Source organism: Choloepus didactylus, chromosome 6, assembly GCF_015220235.1.
Source record: "Choloepus didactylus isolate mChoDid1 chromosome 6, mChoDid1.pri, whole genome shotgun sequence".
Classification (NCBI taxonomy): Eukaryota; Metazoa; Chordata; class Mammalia; order Pilosa; family Megalonychidae; genus Choloepus; species Choloepus didactylus.
The window spans coordinates 19,903,629-19,918,662 of NC_051312.1; the positions used below are offsets into that span (position 1 = coordinate 19,903,629).

The 15,034-nt window shown below is 50.5% G+C and overlaps 2 protein-coding genes across 2 annotated transcripts in view; one reads left to right on the forward strand and one right to left on the reverse strand.

The window, feature by feature from the left end:
• P2RX3 (purinergic receptor P2X 3) overlaps positions 1-4,329 on the reverse strand; it is a 28,186-nt gene extending 23,857 nt beyond the window's left edge. Inside the window, exons 1-2 of the mRNA XM_037839095.1 lie at positions 4,201-4,329; positions 3,487-3,627 (exon numbers count right to left, since the gene is read on the reverse strand). Of these exons, the coding sequence (XP_037695023.1) occupies positions 3,487-3,627; positions 4,201-4,202 (143 nt within the window). The 5' untranslated portion in view covers positions 4,203-4,329. The remainder of the gene's footprint in view (positions 1-3,486; positions 3,628-4,200) is intronic.
• Positions 4,330-5,460: 1,131 nt separating this feature from the next.
• Positions 5,461-14,840, forward strand: SSRP1 (structure specific recognition protein 1). Its single transcript, XM_037840814.1, has 17 exons — positions 5,461-5,614; positions 6,095-6,267; positions 6,707-6,892; positions 7,501-7,606; positions 7,859-8,049; positions 8,154-8,384; positions 8,527-8,630; positions 8,734-8,862; positions 9,135-9,356; positions 10,111-10,183; positions 10,615-10,753; positions 10,896-10,941; positions 12,338-12,467; positions 12,901-13,071; positions 13,268-13,356; positions 13,924-14,110; positions 14,359-14,840. The coding sequence occupies exons 2-17, from the start codon at positions 6,214-6,216 to the stop codon at positions 14,428-14,430; spliced, it is 2,130 nt and encodes a 709-aa protein (XP_037696742.1). The 5' UTR covers positions 5,461-5,614; positions 6,095-6,213; the 3' UTR covers positions 14,431-14,840.
• Positions 14,841-15,034: the final 194 nt, after the last annotated feature.

The window sequence follows — 15,034 nt, forward strand, 5'->3', positions numbered from 1 at the left end:
GCCCCATTTCCCAGATATAAGGACAGAGATTAGAGACTCAGAGAGGCTCTTTCAAGACCACACTCCTGGTTAGAACCAGAGCCCAGGCTTCAAATCAGGTTCACAGTGCTCGCCATTCCACGGTCTCCCCATGTTGGCCTGTGGTGAGGGGAGAGGGGAGCCTGGGATGAGTGTCTCTCTCTTTCTCTCTCTCTCTCTCTCTTTCGCTATAAAGGGGGATTTGAACAGTTCTTCCCATCGGATTTGTCACTGAGTATACTGATGAGGTGCCATGGGGTGCTGCCCCGGGTTGAGAAGACGGGGTGGGGGCCCAAGAAGGTAGAATTACATAGGCCCCTCTCTTTATACCAGGGCTGCTCCCCCTTTGAACATCTTTCTGTATTGGGATTCTACATAAAATGGGAACAAGGCTGAATACATGAACCAAAGGGAGTGACTGTGCAGATGGTGAGTTTGGGGATTGGGACCTTGTAGGGTGCAGGGGAGCAGGGCAAGGAGAGCAGAGGTGGGATCAGGTCAGAAATCACAGCACAGGACCCTGTGATGAGCGGAGCCTGACAGGGCTGGGAGACGCCCTCAGCGCTGCTTTGCAGGAATGCAGCTTCCTCCAGGAAGGCTCCGGAGACTAACCTCAGGCCAAGCATCAGCCAGGACTTCCAGGCATTCGGGCCCCAAGGATTTCCTTCCGCTTCTTCTTTAGGTCCCACAGGATCTGGAAGGGGGACTGACTGCTCTATGGAAGTGAACTAACCCTATAGAGCAGCCTGGCGATGGCCACCTGGGCCCCGAAACACCAGGTAAGTCCTAGCCTCTCTGAGCACCTGGGGTGGGTAAAGGAAACCAGGGATGAAGCGATGAAGCCATGTCAAGCCCAGACAAGCAGTGAGGCTAGAGGAGGGAGCAGGAGCCTGTGCGGAGACTGTTAGATGGTGCATGGCTGTGAGTGCAGAAGAGGGATAGTTAGCTCATGCCTCAGATAAGGCTGCGCCATCTTGTCTACCTGGCAGGGCAATACGGAAGAGATTCAAGTACTGCTTAAGCATAAACACCTCAGCATTAAAAATCTTTTCAAGTTCTGTTGAGTCCAAGTTACCATCATCTCTCTCCCCATCACTGCACAGCCTCTTAACAGGCTTTCCTGCATCCACTCCTGCCCTCTCCAGTCCATTGGCGGCGGATCAGCCAGAGCCATCTCCCAAACCAAGATGTCTGTCTGCCTGCCTGTCCTTCTGTCTCTCTCTCTCACACACATACACATACGTGCATGCTAGAGGCTTCATTAGCTTTCCATTCTTTACTCTTGTGTAAAAACGAAAACTCTCCGAGGGTGTCTGAGCTCTGGGCCCCTGCCTGTGCCCTCAGTCTCGATCCACACCCCCTGCCTTCACTCCCTCTGCTCCAGCCATAATGACCTTCTTTTCTTCTTCCCCTTAGCCAAGGTTTCCCTGCCCAGAATGGTTTTCTCCACCTTGAACCCCTACTTTCCCTTCTTTCCTGCTGGGTTCTTCCTAGTTGTCCTTCAAATCTGGGCTTAGATGGAATCGCTCCAGAAAGTCTTCCTCTGGTTCCCCAGGCAGGTCAAACACCTCCAGGTTAGCAACTCTCCTAGCACTGTGTACCTTGTCTTCAAACCCTGAGCCACAGTTGAAATTTTACATTTGTTTGCAGAGATTGTTTGATTAACATCTGTTTCTTGCATTATACTGTAAGCTGCATAAGGGCAAGGGCTCTATCTGCTTTTGCTTACCATTCAAAGCTGGGTGCACAATGCCTGGCATGAAGAGACGCTCAATAAATATTTGCTAAATGAATGACTGACAATGGATTCATGAAGTCACGATGGAGCATGTGCATGGAAATGGGATTTGGGTGGGGGGTGGTAGGGGGCTGCAGAGTAAGCTGATGTAATTGGAAGGAGCTGCTCCTTGGGGAGCTGTCAGGCTGAGAGATGGATGGGATTGGATATTAAGATGCCGAAGAGACTCTCATGCTCGTGGGCAGGCTGGGCTCCAGCCCTGAGGATGGGATCATGATGAGAGAGATAGGACATCAATGTCCCTCCTGAGGCCCATGGAGCCAGGCCAGGCTGGAATGTGCTGAAGTAGCTTTTGCATTCACCGGGACTGACATACCATCCGTGACCATAAACAATCACAGCATCAGACAGATACACACGTGAACAGGGAACATTTAAATACCAACTTTGAGCCAAGCCCTGGAGATGCAGACATGGAACATTTGCAAACATTTTATTGCACAAAATCTCAAAGTTGGAAGGGAACCTCAGGGCCTTTCACTCCTTTCCAAAAGCTTGAATCTCTTTTCTAATACCCCCATGAAGCGCGCCTGATGTACTGCCTTGCCTTCAACATCCACGTAATCAAAGCCCACTGGCTCTCACGAGCACACGGAGCAAAAAGTTGCTTAATGTGCATCCACACACCTTTCCACACACATCCTCATGCTACTCTGGCTCATGTGCACATGTAATGTCTCCTTTAACTTGTCTGAATTAACTCGTCACAGTCACTCCACGGCTCACACATACATACACAGACCCGTTGTCTCAAGGAACAGCATGAGAGTAGACACACACACGCATACAAAGAAAACCACCAAAGGTTCTGCTTGTACTCCTTGGTGCCCACCAGTTTGTGTTATCGATCACCAGAAGGAAAGAACCTGTGTTTCCTCTCCCAGCCATTGTCTGCTCCATGTCTCTTTGTGTGCATGGGGTGCCTCCAAGAAGTGGCATCTAGAGGGCTCTTAAGCAACTCCCAGGATGGGTTACATAGCACAAAGTGAGGTATAAGTAGGGAATTTATGCTTTCAAACAAAGCGGAGCATTTCTGGATTCTTGGGGAGGACTCCTACACTTTTTTCAGAAAAGCCACTTTTCAACAACTGTTCTCGTGAGTGTAATTTGGGCGTGTGTTTCTCCCCCTCCAAGAGCAAGGGTGTCCCCCCTTTCCAGGCTCTCTCCCATATCCCCCATGCCAGGAGGGGAATCCCTCATTCTATAATGAATCCTTCTCTCCCCAGCTTACCCTCCTTCCCACCCCACCATCAATGTGAACAACCTGTCACTGTCTCCCTTGTTTCAGTGCCTTCCTCTCTCCCCTCCTGGGCTCCCTTGTCTTTTGAGACCCCAAAGAATTGACTGAAAGCAATATGAGAGGATGGGGGTGGGGTCTGCCCCTTCCCTGGGGTGGGGGTGGGGGGATGAGGAGAGGGAGATGGAGCACCTGGGACCTCTTCTGGTGGAGGATGTGCCTGGGAACCACTCTCCAACTCTGGAGCATTTGTTGGGAAAAAGAACTCATCTGGGGACCAGATCCTGGGTGTGGGCTGCAGAGGCAGGTCCTTTAGGATGGCTCCACAGAAAACACTGCCCAGGAGAGGAGAGGCTCAGGAGGCTAGTGGGGGGTGAGGGGGAAGAGACCAGGCAGCCCATCCCTCCTAGGACTTGAAGGGCTGCAGACTCACCCCACGAAGTAGGAGATGATCAGAAGCTGAACGGCCCGGTTGATGATCCCAATGGTCCAGCTCTTCACAACCACCGACTTGGTGGTCTCATAGGTGAAGAAGTCGGAGATGCAGTTCATGCTCAGAGTGCTCAGGGGCCACCTGGAAGGGGCCCAAAAGCAGCCTCAGGAGGGAGAGGTCCTCAGCCCAAGGAGACAGAGAGCGAGGCCTGGAGGGGGAGGGGCAGCTTAAAGGGGTGTGGGGAGCGGGGATCCTGTTCCTTTAAGCAAGGCAACTCTAGCCCAGTGCCCAGGCTTTCTCTGCACTTGACACTCTAGGCTGCCAAGAGTCCAGGGCCAGGGCGGGGGACCCCCTTTTTGTTCGTCTCCACCCCACTCCCCTGTGATGTCACGGCAGGGGTGGGGTCTCCAATCCTGGGCTCCTGATTGCCTGGGATGCAGCTGGCTAGGGCCCTCTGGGATTCATGCTCTATCTGCACTCTGTCTACAGTCTCTGTTCCGCTCTCTTACACTGCATCTTCGTCCCAGCTCACCAGCTGCTTCATGCTCTCCCCAAAGCCCCTTGCAAGGCCCCATCCTCCAGCCACCTAGTAGCTTGCCTGAGCTGAGTATCCCCTTCATTTCTGAGTGTGTACCTAAAGTCACCCAAATCAGCAGCCATCTCCTCCCTTCCCAAGGTGCCTCTAACAGTGTGGGGGAGGGGAAGGGGTCTCACATATTTCTCTGGGTCTGCTGAGAAGGTAGTGAGTAGAGAGTCACATATTTGTAACTTCAGTTGGCAGTGGCTGAAACTCTACCTACAGTATAGCAGTTATCACATTAAAATTTTTTTTTAAACTGTAAGTTTAGTTATTTGTTAGATTATGTACCCCTTGAAGGCTGGGGCTGTTTCCATCTTGTTCTTTTGCATTGGGTTAATAATAGGTCTTTAGTACATATTTACTGAATTCAATTGAAATTATGGTGCTAGATTGTGTTGGAACAGCCACCACCCAGAGATTTAAGCCATGAATTTAGGAGGCAATAGTGCATTTCTGTTGTCTGTTATCCCAGGATTGAGTTAGCAAGCTGGTGTAACTGTTTTAAGTCAGATTGCCAGGGAAATCTTGAGCTTAAATATTCTATCCTAATGTCTTCATATCTGGCACATTATCAACTACTCTGGATGTAGAGTCATTGCAATTCTGACAGAAGACTTGCATAAGAAGATCTGGGTTCTAATCTCCAGCTTAGTTACCAACTCACTGAGATCCTGGAACTCCTCTGATGGCCTCAGGTTTCTCATCAGCAAAAGGAGGTTGGATTAGATAAACGCAAACATTTCTAGGTCTGACCTTCTCTGGTTTTGCAAATGCACCCTGGGACCATATGAGGAGGGCTTGGCTTCTGCAATCCCGGGCTGATGTAATTTCAAATCAGTTCTGGCTCCAAGGTGAATGTGACACCAGAGCTGGAACTTGACACTGCCATTTGCCAGCCTCTTTCAGGGGGCCTATCAATTGCCATTACAGTTGTGAGGCTTTTTGGTGCAGACAGTGAAATTTCAAAAAGAATCCAATCCTACTTGACAAGTTACAGCCAAAACGACACCAACGGCCGTATTCTCTTTGCAGTCAGTGGGAGGGGTCATTTTTCACCACAACTCTTTAGATCCTTTTTCTTCTGGTCCGCTTGTGCGGGGGAGGGACGTGCATCGTCCCAGCACAGACACATGCATCTGTGGAAAGTCTGACAAATCGAAAGTATGTAGTTTCCCTTTAGAATCTAGTCCTCCTCGGAAGAAGGGTCTGTAACTTTCTAAAGACGCGCTCCCCTCTTGGAGTCAGATTCCGTCTCCCGGGGCCCGCCGACTTCACCGCATTGACAACTCCCTCGGGTCCTCCAGAGCGGCTGACGCTCTATGGGACCATCTCACAGGCGTCCGGGCTCGCACCGCTCTAGCCCGTTCATCGTCTCTATAGTCTGGGCGCGACTTCCGGTGGCGGGCCGCGGGGCCGCGCACGCGGGAAATCTTCTCTTGCGTCCTCTCTTCAGCCCCCGAATTCCCATCCCCGTTCCCCCTTTCCCCGCACCCCACAAGGTACCCACCGCCCGTGGCCTGGGACCTCTCAAGGCTGCAGCTTGAGGAGGTAGGTGGCCTCCAGCCACTTGCCCCCAGGGAGGCGCGGGCCCCGTTCCCCCGCGGGACGCTCGAGGTGGACCGCTCTGCATTCGAATCCGCGGGCAGCGGGCGAATCCATTTTTGCGGGAGGGAGGAGATGTAGGTTGGGGCCGCGGTGCAGGGGTAGCGCTGGGAGGGAAACCTGGCACCCTGAACTGGGTTGGGGCGCCGGACAAGGTGCGGGGTCCAGGCAGGCCCTGGAGTTCCGCCGCTCGTTGCCATGGCGCCCAGTGGAGCGCCTTAAACGTAGTGTCGGGTTGGGGTGTAAGCCCTACTTAAGGCCTGGTTCACAGGCTGGGCCTGGCCCCTCTAGTCCTGCAGAGCCTGCCCGAAGGTTCCCAGGCACAGGAGATCCTGAGACATCCCAGGGTCAGTCAGGGGTTGCCACCTGGTTTCAGCACAGTGAGGTGCTGTCTTTAATGCTTGTCTGTTCTCCATTTGAATTCAGATTCCCAACCTGCTGAGCTTCTGAACGCCCACCAGGGAGTTGGGGCCCAGCTCCCAGTTTTTTTGGTTTCTACTTGTGCAGCCCAGGGCTCCGTGCCCAGGCAACTGGGCCAAGTCAACATGGCAGAGACACTGGAATTCAACGATGTCTATCAGGAGGTGAAAGGCTCAATGGTGAGAAAGGCTTGGGCTTTTCATACAGTTGGAAGAGGGGTAGAGATTTTGTCCTTTAACAAGGGTTTGCTTTGAGCATACTACTTTGGAAAAGGAAGATTCAGAATATTACATGTATCTGGTGTTTCTCCAGCAATGGATGACACTGAGAAGGACTCCTTGGATCTCAGTTAGAAAGGATTTTACATGTTGTTCAGTTCCAAATTACTATGTTACAAATGAGGACACTGAGGACCCACAAGGGCTCTGGGTGTCAGAGCCAGGATTAGACTCAGACTTCCTGACTACTTGTCTGTTCTTATAGACCCTCACCACTTCTGCTGTTGCTCCTATGTTGCTATCCGGCCAGCCCACTGGCAGCCAGAAAGAGTGTTGGGTGGGACTGTGCACAGTGCCCACTGTGTATATCTGCATGCATCTAGGCCTGTTTTTCTGACAGAATGATGGTCGGCTGAGGTTGAGCCGCCAAGGCATCATCTTCAAGAACAGCAAGACAGGCAAAGTGGACAACATCCAGGCTGGGGAGTTGACAGAAGGCATTTGGCGCCGTGTAGCTCTGGGCCATGGACTTAAACTGCTCACAAAGAATGGCCACGTCTACAAATATGACGGTTTCCGAGAATCGGTGAGATGTCCTGACATAGTCAACCCCCTTTTTACTGTGCCATCTTGTTTATTTTTTATTTTTTGGAGAGAGTTGGGACTCTGATAATCGTGTTGCTATTTTGAGTTCATTAGAGCTGGACCATTGAGGCCAGGGAACACTCAGTGTTCAGCTTTGGTGTTGAAATCTTGTGAGTTTCTTTGTATCTTGACTCTGGAAGACTTCCTGCTATTTTTATTTAGATGGTGATTTCTGCCTGTTGTCTTTATCCAGGTTGAGAATCTTGGCTTGATGCTTTGTTTTGTTTTTCCATTTGGAGTTGCTTCCGAGTAGAAGATTTTTCTTCATCTTAATTGCCAGTTTCTTTAAAGTAACGTTTACACAAAGTTTAAGAAGTCAGTACTGCAAGTCCCATAACCAGGAATGTCAGTTTCTTACTTTACCTCTCTCCCAGTCTGAGTTCCATTCCATAGATACAGCCTCTTTCAACATCCTTTTAAATTATTTTGAAGCTGAAACTAAGTCAGTATAGATTTTTGACACAGGATGTAGTGGGGCAGTTTCTTGGAAATAGATAACCCCAGGAAATTCAAGTCTGTGTTAAGGCTTTCTCTCCTTTCCACCCACAGGAGTTTGAGAAACTCTCTGATTTCTTCAAAACTCACTATCGCCTTGAGTTAATGGAGAAGGACCTGTGTGTGAAGGGCTGGAACTGGGGGACGGTGAAGTTTGGCGGTGAGTCTTAGGAGAGGCTGAGGTTAATAGGAGAGGGTAGCACGGAGGGTTTTGGCCTTTGACTTGTTTTGCTCTCTTTTCTGTGCCACTGTCTGATTTCCTATCATTCTGTGTGTTCATCGTACATTTTGCTGATATCTCCAGTGTGAACAAAATAACCCCAGTTTCCTGTCCTTATGAGACTTATAGTCTGGTGGGAATGCTGTTCACTCAAGGGGAGGAGCTTGTGGCTTGATAACTCCTTCCCTACAGGGCAGCTGCTGTCCTTTGACATTGGTGACCAGCCCGTATTTGAGATTCCCCTCAGCAATGTGTCCCAGTGCACCACAGGCAAGAACGAAGTGACATTGGAATTCCACCAGAATGACGACGCAGAGGTCTCCCTCATGGAGGTGCGCTTCTATGTGCCTCCCACCCAGGAGGATGGTGTGGACCCAGTTGAGGTGAGGTCTCCTCCATTTGCCTTGAGAGCAGATGGTACTGAGCAGGCCTTGGCTGGCCTGGGGACAGGAGCTTGCTGCCTGATTACCACGGTATGCTTTTGCAGGCCTTTGCCCAGAATGTGCTGTCTAAGGCAGACGTGATCCAGGCCACTGGAGATGCCATCTGCATCTTCCGGGAGCTGCAGTGTCTGACTCCCCGTGGCCGTTACGACATTCGGATCTACCCCACCTTTCTGCACCTGCACGGCAAGACCTTTGACTATAAGATTCCCTATACCACAGTACTGCGTCTCTTTTTGCTGCCCCACAAGGACCAGCGCCAGATGTTCTTTGTGGTGAGCAGAAACACCTAGGGGTGGATTGTCCTGAGCCTTTGGTGGACTGGCCTCACCAGTGTTCAGAGTTTTACGCTGATTCATCAACAAGAGTTTGTGGAGCGTCGGTTGGTGCTTAACCTCATCCCTTCTTCCTTACCAGATCAGCCTGGATCCCCCCATCAAGCAGGGTCAAACCCGTTACCACTTTCTGATCCTGCTCTTCTCCAAGGACGAGGACATCTCCTTGACTCTCAACATGAATGAGTGAGTGTTTCCCTGGGCTCATTTCCCACCACTGTCCAGGCAGAAGACGGATGTGCCCGAAGAAGGCAGCTGTGCTCTTGACCTTTGCTTTCTGTGCTTGTAGGGAAGAGGTGGAAAAGCGCTTTGAGGGGCGGCTCACCAAGAACATGTCAGGATCCCTCTATGAAATGGTCAGCCGGGTCATGAAAGCTCTGGTGAACCGCAAGATCACAGTCCCAGGGAACTTCCAAGGGTGAGCGCGCAGGCCTGGAATCCCGGCCTGCCTAGCGATGGGAAATGCTGTGTGTCCTTAGTGGACCTCTTCTGGGATGGAAATGCATTTCTCACAGGCCTGGTTGGGTCCTTGAGTCATGCTGGGTATCACTCACCTCCCAATGACAATTTTGTGAGACTGGCTCAATTGAGGGCCTGGGCACATGTGTCGGCACTGCTGGATGTGCCCTTTGGCTTTGTGCCACCTGCTGGTGAGGTTCGCACTGACTAGGCTCCCTGTCCCCTCTGCAGGCACTCAGGGGCCCAGTGCATCACCTGCTCCTACAAGGCCAGCTCAGGTCTGCTGTACCCACTGGAGCGGGGCTTCATTTACGTGCACAAGCCACCGGTGCACATTCGCTTCGATGAGATCTCCTTCGTCAACTTTGCCCGTGGTACCACCACCACTCGCTCCTTTGACTTTGAAATTGAGACCAAGCAGGGCACTCAGTATACCTTCAGCAGCATTGAGAGGTGAGTGCCTTCGCCAGTCATGCCCTGGGCATTCTGGTCCTGACGCAGCTTCGCAAGGATGTCTGGCATGGCCTGGGGCCTTCAGACCTATGACCCACTTCTGACTTCTCAAGCTTTGAGCAGAGTTTTTCTTTTGCTTTGGTGGGATTTGATCCCTCTCCGTGGAGTCCTCAGCCTTTGGAAGCTTCTTGTCATTTTTTTTCTGTACTTTAAAAAAAAAATGTTTCCCATATTACAAAGCTGTACGTGTTCGATACTAGCTTTTCTCTTCCACTCTCCTCCGTGATGGAAACGCTGTCTGTTTCCTGGAATGAGCTTTGTGCCTGAGAACATAGCAGCTAATTTTTACTGAGTGTTCACTTGTTCACTGTGGGTTAAAAGTTTTACAGACAGCCTCACATTTAATCCTCACAACCACCCTGTGGGATATGAAACACACACCAGTAAAAAAATGAAATCAATATCTCCTCCAAGATTCTTACCCTGTCTGTGCATGTCTCATAATTAGATATACACCTCCTCCTCCCCTTTCTTTCCCAGAACTCTTCAGAGCTATGTAGGTTTCTTTCAGAACTATTGTCTGACTCTTCCTTATCATCGTTACCTTTGGGGGTCTCTGAGCTTTTGGGTTGGATAATGTGGTCTAGAGTCCAGGCCCCACCATCTCTCCTGGCCCATGAGTATTGGAACGTCACACAGTCCACCCCTGCTCTGGCCTTGCCTGTCTGGTAACGTGGTGTGTGTCTCCTCATAGGGAGGAGTATGGGAAGCTGTTTGATTTTGTCAATGCAAAGAAGCTCAACATCAAAAACCGAGGATTGAAAGAGGTACCTCTGTGTGTGGAAAGGATTAGCCTCTTCCCATGTCCTCTTTGTTTAGGGGAGAAAAGGGCAGGGATTTTTCTGGCTGCTTTTTTACTTTTTCTTCTCTTCTTGCCTTTATAGAAAAAAGAGGTGCGTGTGATCCCTTACCCCTCCTGGTGCAGGTTTCCTTAGCATGGTCTTAGATCAGTTTTTGCAGCCCCTCAGGAGCTCCTGGTGGGGTTGGGAGAGGGAAGGGCTTGGACTAACCCAGCTGGCAGGAAGTACTGGGGTGCAGGCCCTGCATGTTGGCTGTGTGTGGACAATCCAGCCCCAGGGTCTTTTGGGAGCTGCTGCTCTCATCTTACTGACAGGCACGGGGGAGTGTTTTTGAGGGGGCAGCGGTTCTGGCTGGAGGGCACATTGGCCTTCACTCCCAGCTCTTCTTCTTCGGCTAGGGCATGAACCCCAGCTACGATGAATACGCCGACTCGGACGAAGACCAGCACGATGCCTACCTGGAGCGGATGAAGGAGGAGGGCAAGATCCGGGAAGAGAATGCCAACGACAGCAGTGACGACTCAGGAGAAGAAACTGGTGGGCAGTGCGGGGGCAGGGGGCAGTCAGACTCCTCTTTCCTGAGCCAGACCTTGGCTCACCCTGGGAGGAGCTGGGAGTCTGGGTAATGGGGCGGGATTTCCACCAGGGCAAAGCTGATGCAGCCTGTATTCTCTTTCAGATGAGTCATTCAACCCAGGTGAAGAGGAGGAAGATGTGGCAGAGGAGTAGGTTTTGGTTGTACCTTCTAGGGGTGAGGTGATGGCCTTTATATAAGCTTAAGGGTCCAGAACATTTCTGGACATTTCTCTTGTCTCAGCATTAGCCATTGACCCAGGGCAGAAAAGGGGCATCCAGTGAGGTCACTTTGAAAGGTGCTTCAAAAGTTGTCAAGGGTTTTGTAAGTGCAGGGCACAGTTTGAACCTAGCAGAGTACAGTGGGAGAGAATGGGAATGGGAGCCAGTTTTTGTTCACTTACCAGCCAGCACGCCTTGGGTAGGTTGTTGAACCTGTTTCCTCATCTGTAAAATGGCAGTAAGTTCTTCCAGTCTCTGTTTGTTAAGACTCTTGATCACCAGGGTCAGAAATATAACTCAAACTTGCTTTAACATAAAAGGGAATTTTATAAGTTCACGTAAGTGGAGAGCGCAGGGATATAAATGGCTTCAGACACTACTGGATCCAGGCATTTAAAAGTTGTGGGGAATCTGTTTGTATTTCTTGCCTCTGGTTTCCTTATTTCTAGGCAGCTTGTCCCATGCAGTCCCAAATGGCCCCCAGCCGCTCTGGGCAGGCTTACTCTTACTGGTTTAACCTCCAAAAGGGAAAAGTACCCCTTCTCTCAGAGCAGCAGTGAACAGTGTGGTCACATGCCCCTTCCTGAACCCGAGTTAACCGTCAGGGTGTGCACGGCCCTTAGAGCATGCAGTTAGGGTGAGCTCCTCCTGAGTGGGGGAGAAAATTGGGGCCGTCTTAATCCACAAGAATTGGGAATGAATATTGGGCATCAAAAATAACAAATCCAGTAGCTCTGCTTGCCATGTACTTATGAAGGTCAGTGAGCAGGTTCTTACGAAAGTACCTGGAAGACTTTGGCACCACATAGCCATAAGCATCATCTGCCAAGGAGTTCCACGTATATTGGGCAGGTCTCTTAATTATGTGGGTTGGACTGAGGTTGGTCTTGCCCACTTTTGATAGCAACAGAATTGTCCCTTCTTCAGAAGAGCCTAGAGAGTAGATGAAGATGATTATCCACAAGGAAATGGTGAAGTGGTGCTGGGCATGTTCTGGTCAAGTACGAGATGGCGTTTCTGTCTGTAGGGGTGCAGGTTGGAGAAGGGACTGAGTTAGGTGATGACCAAGGAGAGCAGCTGGAGCCCATAGGTTGGTTTGTTTTTTAGCTCATTGATTCAGCAAATAACCCGTTGCCTTGACTAGGCCTGGAGAGAGGATGGTTGAAGCCCCTTTAGCGTAGGGGAGGAGGCAGGGCTGGGGATTGGCAGGGGAGGCTGCCCTGTGGTCTGCCTCTCGCTATCTTTTTCTAGGCAGGTGTCCGGATTTGTGTTCCTCCCGTCCTGAGACCATGGGGTGCTGTCCTCTCTTCCTGCTCTTTTTGGCAGGTTTGACAGCAATGCCTCTGCCAGCTCCTCCAGTAACGAGGGCGACAGTGACCGGGAGGAGAAGAAGCGGAAACAGCTCAAGAAGGCCAAGATGACCAAGGATCGCAAGAGCCGCAGGAAGCCTGTGGAGGTGCGGACTTGCCTCTAGATGGGAGGGTGTTGGGGGAAAGCCATTCTCTTCACTTTCCTTCCCATCCACTACCAGTAGAACCTGCTGATGGGCCTTCCTGGGGCTGCTTTTTGGAGCCAGTGATTTGGGTCTTGAGGATTATCTTCTTGGAAATTTTTTTTCTCTGGTCCTTGAGGTAAAGTTTAGCTCCTGGGTGATCTGAATTAGGAGTGCCCAGAGAAAAGGGGGTCCCTACTGAGCTAGGCACTGGAATGCCAAAGGGAAGAAGCCGTGATCCCCCCTGCTACACTACACTGCTGTCAAGCCTACTGCTCTTTAGTCCTTTCTCCATTTTTTTTTTTACCCAAGTGGTGATCTAAATAATTTCTGTGGGAGAATGTGGTAGTCTGTGGGAAATGGATGGCTGGAAGCGTTCAGGTCCCCCCTTGTGTAGGCAAAGAAGGGCAAGGACCCCAATGCTCCCAAGAGGCCCATGTCTGCGTACATGCTGTGGCTCAATGCCAGCCGAGAGAAGATCAAGTCAGACCACCCTGGCATCAGCATCACCGATCTTTCCAAGAAGGCGGGCGAGATCTGGAAGGGAATGTCCAAGGAGAAGAAAGAGGTAAGTGGTAGCAGAGACGGGGGAGAGGTGACAGGGCTGGTGAGAAGGGCTTTATTGGGGTGGTGAGTCTTGTAATTGATAGAGGGGCAGGGATGGGTCCTTGGTGGAAATTTTCTGTGGAGGAGATTTTGCCTACATCAGGGAAGAGGTCTCATTGTTTGCTCTCCCATTTCACGTGTGTGTATGTGAGTGACAGGAGTGGGATCGCAAGGCTGAGGATGCCAGGAGAGAATATGAAAAAGCCATGAAGGAATATGAAGGGGGCCGGGGTGAGTCTTCTAAGAGGTGAGTTTTAAAACAAAAATGGCCTCAGTGTCTGTTGTTTTGTTTTGTTTTGTTTTTTTTGGCAGAGATTTCTGCAGGTCAGAGTTGAGAATGGGGATGTAGATAGTAGATATGCTTTTGACTGCCTTAGGGCAGTGCTTCTCAAAGCTGGGTAGGCAGATTCCCAAGTATGTACAGTGTGCTAGGGGATTCTTAAAGCCATTGGATAAACATGGACCATTTCCCTGGTGGGTTAATTTTATTTGAAGGTATGGAGGAACTTTTTATTATTATTATTATTGAACATAATGCAAAATTGCGCAAAGTTTTTCAAGATAAGGCAGGAGATGACAGGTTGTGCAGGTGGGGCTGGTTCAGGCTAGGACCCCTGTTTCTTCCGGTATATTCACTTACGATTCTCTCCTTGGGACACTTTGGACTAACGTGGCTGGCTGTTTATGTTTGGAGTGAAATGGGCAATGTGGCTGGGATTGGGAAAGGGTTCTGTTAAAGCTTGGAGAGGTTTGGCTTAGGTGATGATGAGGGGGAGCCTGAAATCCCACCCTTTTTTCCCTCTTGCTAATACAGGGACAAGTCAAAGAAGAAGAAGAAAGTAAAGGTAAAGATGGAAAAGAAATCCATGCCCTCTAGGAGCTCATTGTCTAAGTCTGCATCAAAGCAGCTAAGTGAGAGCTTCAAGAGTAAAGAGTTTGTGTCCAGTGATGAAAGCTCTTCAGGAGAGAACAAAAGCAAAAAGAAAAGGCGGCGGAGCGAGGTGCACGAGAGTGTGTGGCTGTGGGGCTGTGGGTCCTGGAAGTCTTGGAGCAGCATCCAAAACCGGGGGATGTTCCTGGGCCAGGGGTGGTGGTTGGTTAGTCAGAGTATGAGGTTGAGTTGATGGGTGGAATACTGAGGTTCCTGAAGGTGGTTGGTAAGGGATTGGGGACCCTTCACTACTGAGAAGTGGTTGGGAGGGCAGCCAGGACTCTGTCTCTTTCCCCTTAAGAGACCTTTGATTTTCAGGATTCTGAAGAAGAGGAACTAGCCAGTACTCCCCCCAGCTCAGAAGACTCGGCATCAGGATCCGATGAGTAGAGAGGAGGAAAATTCTTTCTTTTCTTGTCCTGTCATACCACCAGTCTCCCACCCCTGGTTTGGTACTGGTTTCTCCTGACATGAAATGTAGCCCTTGGAGTCTGCCATCTGCACAAGCTCTTCTGGTTGGATGCACTTCACTGGGGCAGCAGAGGAGGTTTTACTCTGCTCCCTCAAAAGGATGGCTCGTTATAATTTGGGGAGAGACTGGGTGGGAGGCAGGGCAATGTGGGATCCAAATCCTTGTCCTTCTCTGGCCTTAGGGATACAGCTGCTGCTGGTCCTGTTGCTGCAGCGGGGGTCATGTGAGGTCAGGCCTGTAGCTCCTAACTGGGGCCTATTTCTACATTTATTTTGTATTTCTGATCTATGAAAAAAAAACATTTAATAAAGGGAACTGACTTTGGAAACCATGTTTTTATGCCTTCTCTCTGGCCCTGCTCCATTGGCCTTACTTGTCTTGGTGATGTCTACTGCACTGCCCTGGCTGGGCAGACCTGCTGGCCGCTGGGAAGCAGGTCTCCAGGTACATCCTGTTCTCTTCCCGGCTGGACAAGCATTGGTTTTCAACCTCTTCTGCCAGGATGGGCCACTCGAGAGTATA

What these genes read in the sequence shown, in the direction of transcription:
- SSRP1 (XM_037840814.1), top strand. Translation starts at nt 6,214, where the DNA reads ATGGCAGAGACACTGGAATTCAACGATGTCTATCAGGAGGTGAAAGGC. An exon ending in AGGAGGTGAAAGGCTCAATG is followed by an intron (nt 6,268 to 6,706) that starts GTGAGAAAGGCT and finishes TTTTTCTGACAG; the next exon opens with AATGATGGTCGGCTGAGGTT. An exon ending in GAGGAAGATGTGGCAGAGGA is followed by an intron (nt 10,942 to 12,337) that starts GTAGGTTTTGGT and finishes TCTTTTTGGCAG; the next exon opens with GTTTGACAGCAATGCCTCTG.